The 12,577-nt window shown below is 38.3% G+C and overlaps 1 protein-coding gene across 2 annotated transcripts in view; it reads right to left on the bottom strand.

Moving 5' to 3' along the window:
* Positions 1–12,577, bottom strand: part of rabgef1l (RAB guanine nucleotide exchange factor (GEF) 1, like) — a 29,525-nt gene that overhangs the window by 14,368 nt on the left and 2,580 nt on the right. Inside the window, exons 3-9 of one of the 2 annotated variants that reach the window (XM_081371189.1) lie at positions 12,547–12,577; positions 12,074–12,237; positions 11,855–11,936; positions 11,138–11,270; positions 9,174–9,265; positions 8,435–8,691; positions 7,885–8,279 (exon numbers count right to left, since the gene is read on the bottom strand). The exon at positions 12,547–12,577 is cut by the window's right edge and continues 109 nt beyond it. In XM_081371189.1, coding sequence (XP_081227315.1) covers positions 7,905–8,279; positions 8,435–8,691; positions 9,174–9,265; positions 11,138–11,270; positions 11,855–11,936; positions 12,074–12,237; positions 12,547–12,577 — 1,134 coding nt within the window. In that variant the 3' untranslated portion in view covers positions 7,885–7,904. Of the gene's footprint in view, positions 1–6,756; positions 8,280–8,434; positions 8,692–9,173; positions 9,266–11,137; positions 11,271–11,854; positions 11,937–12,073; positions 12,238–12,546 lie in introns of those variants that run through there. The other variant, XM_081371188.1, reaches the window with a different exon arrangement.

The following is a 12,577-nucleotide window of genomic DNA, read 5'->3' as shown; positions in this document are numbered from 1 at the left end:
TGAAAGTTGTGAAAACACTGTTGTGGCGTTTTTCTTTTGCTATTTGAGCAAATTGGAACACAAAAATATATATTTAATGTAGTCTTTCATTCACTGCTATAGAAGTTAACCCAACTATGATGCCTTACACTTCTGAGAAACCCAGAAATGTGAACAGGGTCAATAGGATGTGTCACATCACGTGATTTACTTGCCAAAAACTGTGATAGGCAATTTGGTAGTCCTATTTGTATTTTATGTCTATGGTCCTAGGGATAGTTCACCCAAAAAGGAAAATTAGCCCATAATTTACTCACCCTGACGTCATCCTAGGTGTATATTACTTTCTTCTTTCAGAAGAATACAATCAGAGTTATATTAAAAAGTGTCCTGGCTCTTCCAAGCTTTATAATGACAGTCAATGGGTATATTTTTCATCAAAGTGCATCTGTCCATCATAAAAGTGCATCTGTCCATCATAAAAGTGCATCTGTCCATCATAAAAGTGCATCTGTCCATCATAAAAGCGTATCTATCCATCATAAAAGTACATCTATCCATCATAAAAGTGCATCTATCCATCATAAAAGTGCATCTATCCATCATAAAAGTGCATCTGTCCATCATAAAAGCATATCTATCCATCATAAAAGTGCATGTGTCAATCATAAAAGTGCATCTATCCGTCATAAAAGTGCATCTATCCATCATAAAAGTACATCTATCCATCATAAAAGTGCATCTGTCTATCATAAAAGTGCATCTATCCATCATAAAAGCATATCTATCCATCATAAAAGTGCATCTATCCATCATAAAAGTACATCTATCCATCACAAAAGTGCATCTATCCATCATAAAAGTGCATCTATCCATCACAAAAGTGCATCTATCCATCATAAAAGTGCATCTATCCATCATAAAAGTGCATCTGTCCATCCTAAAGGTGCATCTATCATCATAAAAGTGCGTCTATCCATCATAAGTGCATCTATCCATCATAAAAGTGCATCTGTCCATCATAAAAGTGCATCTGTCCATCATAAAAGTGCATCTGTCCATCATAAAAGTGCATCTATCCATCATAAAAGTGCATCTGTCCATCATAAAAGTGCATCTATCCATCATAAAAGTGCATGTGTCCATCATAAAAGTGCGTCTATCCATCATTAAAGTGCATCTGTCCATCATAAAAGTGCATCTATCCATCATAAAAGTGCATCAATCCATCATAAAAGTGCATGTGTCCATCATAAAAGTGCGTCTATCCATCATTAAATTGCATCTGTCCATCATAAAAGTGCATCTATCCATCATAAAAGTGCATCTGTCCATCATAAAAGTACATCTATGATGGATAGACACTTTTATGATAGATAGACACACTTTTATGATGGACACATGCACTTTTATGATGGATAGATGCACTTTTATGATGGATAGATGCACTTTTATGATGGACAGATGCACTTTTATGATGGACAGATGCACTTTTATGATGGATATATGCACTTTTATAATGGACACATGCACTTTTATGATGGATAGATGTACTTTTATGATGGATAGATGCACTTTTATGATGGACAGATGCACTTTTATGATGGATATATGCACTTTTATGATGGATAGATGCACTTTTATGATGGATAGATGCACTTTTGTGATGGATAGATGCACTTTTATGATGGAGACATGCACTTTTATGATGGATAGATGCACTTTAATGATGGATAGATGCACTTTAATGATGGATAGATGCACTTTTATGATGGACAGATGCTCTTATGATGGATAGATGCACTTTTATGATGGATAGATGCACTTTTATGATGGACAGATGCTCTTTTATGATGGATAGATGTACTTTTATGATTGACACATGCACTTTTATGATGGATAGATGCACTTTTATGATGGATAGATGCACTTTTATGATGGACAGATGCACTTTTATGATGGATAGATGCACTTTTATGATTGACACATGCACTTTTATGATGGATAGATGCACTTTTATGATGGATAGATGCACTTTTATGATGGACAGATGCACTTTTATGATGGATAGACACACTTTTATGATGGATAGATGCACTTTTATGATGGATAGACGCACTTTTATGATTGGCACATGCACTTTTATGATGGATAGATGCACTTTTATGATGGATAGATGCACTTTTATGATAGACAGATGCACTTTTATGATGGATAGATGTACTTTTATGATGGATAGATACGCTTTTATGATGGACAGATGCACTTTTATGATGGACAGATGCACTTTGATGAAAAATATACCCATCGACTGTCATTATAAAGCTTAGAAGAGCCACGACTCTTTTTAATATAACTCTGATTGTATTCTTCTGAAAGAAGAAAGTAATATACACCTAGGATGACGTCAGGGTAAGTAAATCATGGGCTAATTTTCCTTTTTGGGTGAACTATCCCTAGGACCATAGACACAAAATACAAATAGGACTACCAAATTGCCTATCACAGTTTTTGGCAAGTAAATCACGTGATGTGACACATCCTATTGACCCTGTTCACATTTCTGGGTTTCTCAGAAGTGTAAGGCATCATAGTTGGGTTAACTTCTATAGCAGTGAATGAAAGACTACATTAAATATATATTTTTGTGTTCCAATTTGCTCAAATAGCAAAAGAAAAACGCCACAACAGTGTTTTCACAACTTTCAAAAAGAGTAAAAAAATAGATAATGGCAGTCGGAAGAAAGAAAGTTGTCAACTTTGTCACAGCCGCGCTATTAGAAACACGCTCACAGCAGCGTTAACTAGTTTTTGTGTAAATAATACAAATATAGTGTTATATGCGTAATTATATTTTATTATGACAGTATGTGGCAACATGTACGTTAAAAGCGCATCTTCTGCACTAAACAATAATATTGCAATATTCTAGACTCTTACACGTACCTAACGCCACACTTACACTACAGAAGACTGTAAAAAATATATTTTTGTATTTTCAAATTACAAATTACTTGTATTTTAATTAAATACTTTTTGATGTATTTGTGCCCATCTCTGGTTAAAGGTTGTCAGAAGAACTGCTCCATGCTACATAGGATGCCGTTGCTAGGGGTTGGCAACCAAATGTAGCAGGACACAGCATGCTGAAACACTAGAGCAGCGACAGCAGCGGTGATTCCGAAACAGCTAAACAAATTGTATAAACATTATTACAGAAATTAGTTATCACCCTGAATTGTAATCTGTTTGTCTGTTTCATTTTTTTTTTTTTTTTTTTTACAAATTGCTACTTAATGTAACAGTTTTAATCAGTAAATACTTGTAAACCTACTCCACACATGACTCCTGTGTGTTTTAGTCTTTCAGCATTTAGTTGTCAGTACCTTTGTCTCTCACTCCAAACACCAGGATTGAACACTACACTGTAAAAAGTTTAACTATTATTTACTCAATTTTATTGGTGAAACATTTTTACACTCAAAAAAATTGAGTAAATTTTAAAGCTGTGAAATCAATGAAATATACTGTATGAATTGAGTAAATGCAAGTAAAAAAATTAAGTAAATCTGAGTAACTGCATCTGGTACATTAACAAATAAAATTGAGTAGAAATAATTTAACATTTAAACATTAAAAAAACAATATTTATGAGTAATATTAACTGTTTTTATTAATGAGTAATATTAACTTTTTTATTTTCTCTAAACCTTTGTAAAATAGTACTCCAGACAACCACCATTATACATTACATTGGCCTTTATTTTCAATGAGTACAGCAATACAGCACATTTTAGACTGTTTTTAACATGTATACAATATTGCCTGCATTTAAACTTATTTAACAAGTAAAAATGAAATATTTAAACATTCAGGTAGCCTAATTCAAGTGTAATCAACCACTCTGTTATCCAATATCCACCGAATCTGCGCTGGTCCTCGTGCCGGAGACAGACTCGCGCTCTGCGGGTGAACTTTGAACTTCATACCGCCGTCCTGCTTCACTCACAGTCACTGTCTGAGGCACAGCCGAAATATACTGCGAGCGACTGACATAACCTGCCAATAAACAAAAAGTGATAGTTCTGAGGACATTTTATCATCCAAATGATAATAATTATATTCATTATCATTATGAAAGTCAGTCATGTGTTTATGCAAAGCGTTTCAATCACGCAAAAAGACAAACGCGGCTCTCGTCTCGTTTAGGTGTCGAATTACGCCTCTGTAGGCTATGTTGTTTTGCATTAAATATGATTTAAAGCACAGTAATGATTTTATAGATAAAATAAAACATACACCAACCTGAATTTCACAGTGAAAATGCACCAAATCTGCGACGCTGAGAAGAGAGCTGTTGTTCTGGAGACTGGAGAGTTCAACCACGCTCACTCCAACCGTCGAGTTTTCGTCACGTCAGAGGGTGGGGGAGGGGGGGCATTGTTTTAATTGAGTAAACTTACTCAATTTTAAGAGCGTGTTAAATATATTAATAATATTGATTTGAATTAAGTATTTTTTTTGTTTCTTGAAACAGATCAGTTTAATTAAACATTCTCAAATATTTTGATAGAAATTTCACATATATATTAAGTATATTATAAAGAAATAATTGGTTAGTCAAATACTAAATTATTTTATTGAAAAAAACTTAAATATATCTGTAAATTTTAGATAAAATTAACTGTTGGATTTTTACTCAATTATTTTGGTATGTTTAACTCAAACAATCAAGTAAACAATATACAGAGATTTTATTAAGTTAATAAAGTTAAAAATTTCTGTAATATTTACTAAGCCACAGAATATTTTTTTACAGTGTAACCAGCCTAACCCAAAATCCTCAAATCCCCTTTTTTTTATTTCAATAGAATAAATAAAGCTATCCCACTTGTGAAAGAATATTAGAAATAGACATTGCAATACAAATAATTGATATTGCATAAATATGCAAACGATATACTGTACATACAGAAACAGAGCAGTATACAATTAACACCAGTTAATGGTAAACTTCTTTCTTGGATCTTGTTTGAATTGACAGGCTATTATAGGCTTGAAATTGAATTCCCTCTAAATGTGTTATGGGCCATGAGGACTGTCTGGTTAGTAAAAAAAAAATCAAAATATGATTTCATCCAGTAAAAGTTAACTTTACATGGTAATTTGTTTATTGTAACAACAACAAAGGGAAAAGAATGCTACCGATTACAAATGGAATGTTCAAAAAAAATTCTTTTTTTTTGCCTACCTTTGAATTAAGAGGCATTGTTAACTCTTACATTCTAATTACATGTACAATCAAGGCATCAGATGAAAGCTTATCTTCCACTCTTTCTAAAGGTGTGCTCAGTTTGTTTCTAGCATAAAGTATCAGGGAGATATGGCTCACGATTCATGAATATAATTAAACCGTTTTAGCATGTTTGGGTGATTCTGGGAGTTAAAGCCGAATTTGAGGTAACATTGTTTTGACCCTAATTACAAGTTTCCAGCAGCTTGTTGACCGGGTTGGCCACCCAGGTTGTGATCCTCAGACATCATAGATTTCATTTTTATATGACAACCTTTTACAGCAGCCCATGTCTGATTTCCTAAAAAACAGGTGTTTTGCCCCCTGGGTATAAAGTTAAAAACCACAGAAGCGGTCACTATAAGTTAGATTCGCTGCTGATGACATTTACATTACCAATGAGACAGCATCAAGATTCTTCTATTTGTCATGTCCCTATTTAACTTCAACTTAACTGGAACTTCCCTTGAGTTCTCCATTTTCAATTTAGAATTAAAACCTTGTTTGCAACACTCCTGATTCAAAGTTTCAATGGGGAACAAAAACATTTAGGGAGACAAAACAATAACAGAAATGTAGTTTTGCAGAAAGAGTGATTTATTGGAAAAATTGGTTTAGGCCTCTGAGCATTTGGCTCAGAGAATGGGATTTTGTGTTTAAGCAATTCAGAAAAACTGTAAAAATATCTTCACTTGTGTTTTTAAGATGAACGAAAGACTTATGGACAACATATGGCTGAGTAACTTATGAAAATCTTAATTTTTGGGTGACCTGCCCTTTTAATGCTCTGAAATGAGCTGAAGTCATGTTGTTTGATGGCACATCTGTAAAGAATCAAGCCACGATTTTCCGTATGCATGTGTTTCGAGCGAATCGCTGCACGAACTTCTCGCATTTCAACCTCCTGGTATGGGCAATATCATTTATATTGATATACTTTGATGTTGCGAACACATCTGAAAAATAAGGAAGGACACGCAGTGAGCCGCTGCCGGATAAGTGCACGATCCAGGCTGTCTTTATATGAAGCACTTCAAACTAAATCATAAACCTATATGTCTTATAGACCGGCTGTCAGATGCGTGTGGTGTTTAATGCGTTTGAAACTTACATTAAATGTAAACACGTGTTACGGAAACACGTTCATGTGGTCTAATATGTTTGAACAGCAGCAGACGACCACCTACTGAGCTGTCAATCAAACACTGCGCTCAAACACGGGTTTGAACGTGCAGCTTTAGATATCACCATCTTAAATAACTGGAGAAGCACATTCATATCTGTCTGATATGAAAAAGGTGACAGATCATGTGAAACTCATCTAAAGTTCAGTCATTACAGGTACTTCACTAAAATAAACAGAAAGAGAGAGAAATGGTTCCCTTTTTCAGCATGTTTCCCCTCTTTCATTTGAATTTATTGACCAAAACACAGTATGGTGTAAGCAGGGCTGGAGATCGAATCAGACACCAGTGTTTTCTGTTCCTTCAGTAGCTCACTTTATTTATAATCTTTAAATAGCATATTTCTGGCTCCATACCTAGATCATTTAGATAAATAAATGAGGTTACAATCTGTTCACAATGGGTCATTACATATACCACAGAATTTTTTTAACTTTTGCATGCATAAGCAGTATTTTTCATAGAACAAGTGGTCAAAAAGTAGCTTTAAAATAAGTAATTGATTAACTCTCTAAATCATAAAACTTGTTTATTCTGTAACAGCATTTCTAAAAGTTAAATATGCAGAAAATAAATATTTGATTATATATATATATATATATATATACACCATGTTAAAGATTGATTTGTTATATTGATTAAAGCTGATGCCTATTAAACCACACCTGGGATTCAAGCTTAGCCTGTAGCAGAAGTGCTGTTCATCACCAATCCTAGCATAACCATGATCATAGTAAATATCACTGCGCAATCCTAAACCACACCAGTTCTGTCCTTGGTTTTCATTCTCAGTTCAAATTACCAATAATGCCAATAATAATGGCCAAGAAACTTGAAATGAAAAACCTAAATAAATCATACACTACTCTAGTAAATGATGTATTATCATACTTCAGTGGCTTGCATAAAGCATTAAAAACAGTGCAAAAAATGATGGTCATTTATGAATCGTCTGTCTAAATTCACACTCAATTACAAGTGATCATAAATTTAAAAACAAGATAATCTATACATCTATATCAGAGTGAACCTCTAATCAAAACATTCCCACAATAAACAAAACAATAAGAAATATAAATAATAAAGAAATTAAACTTGTTTTTGGGAGTGTTAAGATTTTTTTGGCATTGTAACATAATTTTCAGAACAATATTGAACAGTTATTTATTCAGTCTCATTCTCAGTAGTGATTCTCATTACTGCAATACTCACATTTATATTTACACAAATCAAACGCAGCACAGCAAACACCACCCTGATGTATAAATACTTTATTATGTCACCTAATCTCTCACAATGACACAAAAACCCATAAAGGTCATAAAACTATACTTAAAAATTCTGGTGTTTTGACTTTGGAGTGAGAAATAAAGCGCACGTGACTGCGGATCCCCTTGTAAAGACGTGAGCACTGATCCGGACACTGACCTGTGGAGCGTTAGCGTCGGCTAGCTGGCGAACCTCTGCGGCTGTAGCGGAGGAGGCAGGCTGTCGCCGCCGATGTTGTCCGAGTCAATGGTGGAGGAGGCAGAGGCGTGTGTCCGTACAGGAGCCGCGTCCAAAATGCCCATTACAGAGAGTTCCTGGCCTTCGCTCCACTCGATGAGGTCGGCCTCCTCGGGCCTGCGTTCCCCCGTCGGCGGCGGGTCAGTCCTCTGCGGGACGCTCGTGCTGCTCGCGGAGCCGCTCTGTGAGCTGTGGTCGGACGAGGAGGCCCTGGGACCCGACGGAGACGCAGATCCAGACATGTAGAGCTCAAAGTCTTCCTGGCTCAGGTTCAGCGACTGCGCGTCCAGCTTCTCGATGAACGCCACGGCACAGCACTGCAACATGATCACAGGAACACACGTGATTCTGGAGCACACACACAGCAAGACGACACGCGCTACATACTAGTTCTTGATGAGCGAGCTAACACTTAGTTATGACTACATTATGGATTTATTCTCATTTAGTTGGCTAACCTCTGAACTCTTACCAGGTTAGTGAAGTAGTAGCCGTCCTCTCCACTCATGAGGCGGCTGGGGTTGCAGTAGCGGGTGATGTACTGGATGTTGGAGTGCAGTCGGGGCGGGTTGGCCTTCAGCACGATATAGACGAGCGCGGGCAGGAAGTCGTCCGCTGAGGCGGCCGCTTTCACACTGCCCTGGACGGCCGTCAGGATGAGTTTACTACATCGGGTGACGCACGCCAGCTTCTCCTTGGGAACCTTCTTAGAGTCCAAGTCGATCAGGTCTATTCACAAAAACATTATATGTATTCCTGTGATCATTACTCCAGTCTTCAGTGTCACATGATCCTTCAGAAATCATACACTAAATGTTTGATATTTAGAAATCGATACTTTATATCGATAGAAGATATTTTGAAGAATGTTGATAACCAGACAATTGACAGCACACACTGACTTTCATAGTATGAAAAAAAAAAATACTATCTGTCAACTATCTGGTTATCAACATTCTTCAAAATGTCTTCTTCTGTGTTCAGCAGAAGAAAGAAACACATGCAGGTATGGAAGCAATGAGGCTGCGTAAATGATGACCGAAGTTTCACTGTTAGAGTGAACTATTGCTGTAATGTTCCGGCTGATGTAGCGACGTGTGCGTGTGCATCGATTACTGAGAGTGTTACACCAAATCACTGTCTGTCTGTGTTATAAAGCGAGTTTTACCCTAAATGTGCTGGTGTCAGCAGTGAGTGTGTAACGTCTGTACCTGTTATGGCTCTCTCCACACTGTCCGATACTTTAGGGATCTGCTCGTCCAATGGGACACACAGCATCGCAATGGACACCCAGTGCAAAGCCCTGAAACACACACACACACACACACACACAATGTTACACTGTCATTACTCTTTACATTTCAACCTTACAGATGCTTCCAGCGTTTATGTTTTGTGGGGAGGGTTGTTAATCCTAGACTGACGGGACGAGGAGGAGGTCTTGCATCTACAGTGGAGAGAGCAAGTATTTGATACACTGCCGATTTTGCAGGTTTTCCCACTTACAAAGCATGTAGAGGTCTGTAATTGTTATCATAGGTACACTTCAACTGTGAGAGATGGAATCTAAAACAAAAATCCAGAAAATCACATTATATGATTTTTAAATATAAGTATTTGATCACCTACCATTCAGTAAGAATTCCAGCTCTCATAGACCTGTTAGTTTTTCTTTAAGAAGCCCTCCTTTTCTCCACTCATTTCCTGTATTAACTGTACCTGTTTGAACGCGTTACCTGTATAAAAAACACCTGTACACACACTCAATCAAACAGACTCCAACCTCTCCACAATGGCCAAGACCAGAGAGCTGTGTAAGGACATCAGGGATAAAATTGTAGACCTGCACAAGGCTGGGATGGGCTACAGGACAATAGGCAAGCAGCTTGGTGAGAAGGCAACAACTGTTGGTGCAATTATTAGAAAATGGAAGAAGTTCAAGATGACGGTCAATCTCCCTTGGTCTGGGGCACCATGCAAGATCTCACCTCGTGGGGCATCAATGATCATGAGGAAGGTGAGGGATCAGCCCAGAACTACACGGCAGGACCTGGTCAATGACCCGAAGAGAGCTGGGACCACAGTCTCAAAGAAAACCATTAGTAACACACTACGCCGTCATGGATTAAAATCCTTGGATTAAGATCCCCCTGCTCAAGCCAGCGCATGTCCAGGCCCGTCTGAAGTTTGCCAATGACCATCTGGATGAGCCAGAGGGGGAATGGGAGAAGGTCATGTGGTCTGATGAGACAAAAATAGAGCTTTTTGGTCTAAACTCCACTCGCCGTGTTTGGAGGAAGAAGAAGGATGAGTACAACTCCAAGAACACCATCCCAACTGTGAAGCATAGAGGTGGAAACATCATTCTTTGGGGATGCTTTTCTGCAAAGGGGACAGGACGACTGCACCGTATTGAGGGGAGGATGGATGGGGCCATGTATCGCGAGCCAACAACCTCCTTCCCTCAGTAAGAGCATTGAAGATGGGTCGTGGCTCTTCCAGCATGACAACGACCCGAAACACACAGCCAGGGCAACTAAGAAGAGGCTCCGTAAGAAGCATCTCAAGGTCCTGGAGTGGCCTAGCCAGTCTCCAGACCTGAACCCAATAGAAAATCTTTGGAGGGAGCTGAAAGTCCGTATTGCCCAGCGACAGCCCCGATACCTGAAGGATCTGGAGAAGGTCTGTATGGAGGAGTGGGCCAGAATCCCTGCAGTGTGTGCAAACCTGGTGAAAAACTACAGAAAAAGTATGATCTCTGTAATTGCAAACAAAGGTTTCTGTACCAAATATTAAGTTCTGCTTTTCTGATGTATCAAATACTTATGTCATGCAATAAAATGCAAATTACTTACTTAAAAATCATACAATGTGATTTTCTGGATTTTTGTTTTAGATTCCGTCACTCACAGTTGAAGAGTACCTATGATAAAAATTACAGACCTCTACATGCTTTGTAAGTGGGAAAACCTGCAAAATCGGCAGTGTATCAAATACTTGCTCTCCCCACTGTATATATGTTTTCTACTTTCTTTATTTCTTTTTTTTTGAAATATTATTATTATTATTATTTTTTCTTTATTCAAATGTGATGTAATATTTGTCTGTCCCTGAACCCCTGGCTCTTTTGTATTCTGTAAGTAAATGTTTAAATAAATGAATGCGTCCAGCGCACCTGATTCTCTTGCGGATGACCAGGTCCTTCTTCTCGTCATCCGAGTGCTCGGGGCAGAAGAGCTGCTCATACAGGCGGCCCATCACAAAGCGCTCCACCTCCTCCATCACAGTCTCCATCACTTCTGGGGAGCCTGAGCACATTTACACACAGCCGTCACAGAGACGCACACAGGGGTGCGTAAACTACGCAGTGTTGGGGAATCAGATTCATTTAGATAAGAGTCCCTCACACCTGAACATCTACATCATTCCTCATACATCACACAGCCCGTTTCATTAAAGTCCCCCTGTAGTCAATCATTTAATCCCTTAAAACTCATCTTTGATCACCAAAATTACATATTTAAACATTTTTTCCTTGAAAAAAAAGTCTTCTTGTCTTAAAATAGCTTGAATTTAACTCGACACTCTTTCCTTATTTAGTATACGTGGTTCTATGAATATGCAAATGAGCCCCGCCTCCACTCACTCACAGCAGCTCTGGGGGATTTACAAAGTACTGAGTCGACAGAAGTGTTCAGTTCAAATAAACAAGCATCACGATCAATGTGATAATCAATGTTTAACTCTGTATACAGACTCCTTCACATTTCACACGCAAATCCCACTGATGCGCTCCGGCATTCACACAAACACAGAGTGGGAGGTTTGCAGGATCAAATCCAAAAAGCGAGTTTGTGACGGATCATGTTATGCTGGATGTTGCGTGTCACACCTTTAAAGTTGGTCTGTAGGTATTCAGACATGTTTTGATAGAAATCCTGCACAGAGTCTGAGAGATCGTCACAAACAACAACCTACAACGCAAACACAGAACAAACACACGTGAAGATCAATAACATCTAGAAGCTGTAATATGAGTCACATGGTCTGGTTGTAGCAGACAGCATTGCATCCAAACCCAGTGGGAAACATCACTGTAGATGTTCTTCACCTTCTTGCGTGCGATATTCTCCGTGAAGGCATGGCACTGTTTGAAGATGTCGTATCCAGGTTTCTGGAAGGGCTTGAGGAAGTCGATGAAGGCCTGCGTGACGTGGTCTGACTCTCGGCTGAGGGACGCGCTCTGGCTCACGGGCGTCTGTGCGGCTCCTGCGTCTGTCAAACACATTACAGCCCATTTGATTCTGACTGACTCCATTCTGCATTTTAGAAGTGCATTCATGAGACTATTTGTGCCCTCTGCGCTGGGAGCAGCAGCTCATTTGCATTTAAAGGGACACGCACACAAAAACATCGCGTTTTTGCTCACCCTCAAAAAGTGACAATTTTAACATGCTATAAAAAATGATATGTGGGGTATTTTAGCTAAAACTTCTCATACACATATACATCTTGTGAAAAGGGCATTATAGGACCCCTTTAAGATGTGATTCAGTGTGTTCTGTGAGCTCGTGCTGGCCGTACCTCTCCGTGCGGGTGTTTTGGGAGCGGGCGT

Source organism: Scardinius erythrophthalmus, assembly GCF_964197995.2.
Source record: "Scardinius erythrophthalmus genome assembly, chromosome: 7".
In the NCBI taxonomy this organism is placed as follows: domain Eukaryota; kingdom Metazoa; phylum Chordata; class Actinopteri; order Cypriniformes; family Leuciscidae; genus Scardinius; species Scardinius erythrophthalmus.
This window is presented reverse-complemented; position numbering and strand designations above follow the sequence as displayed.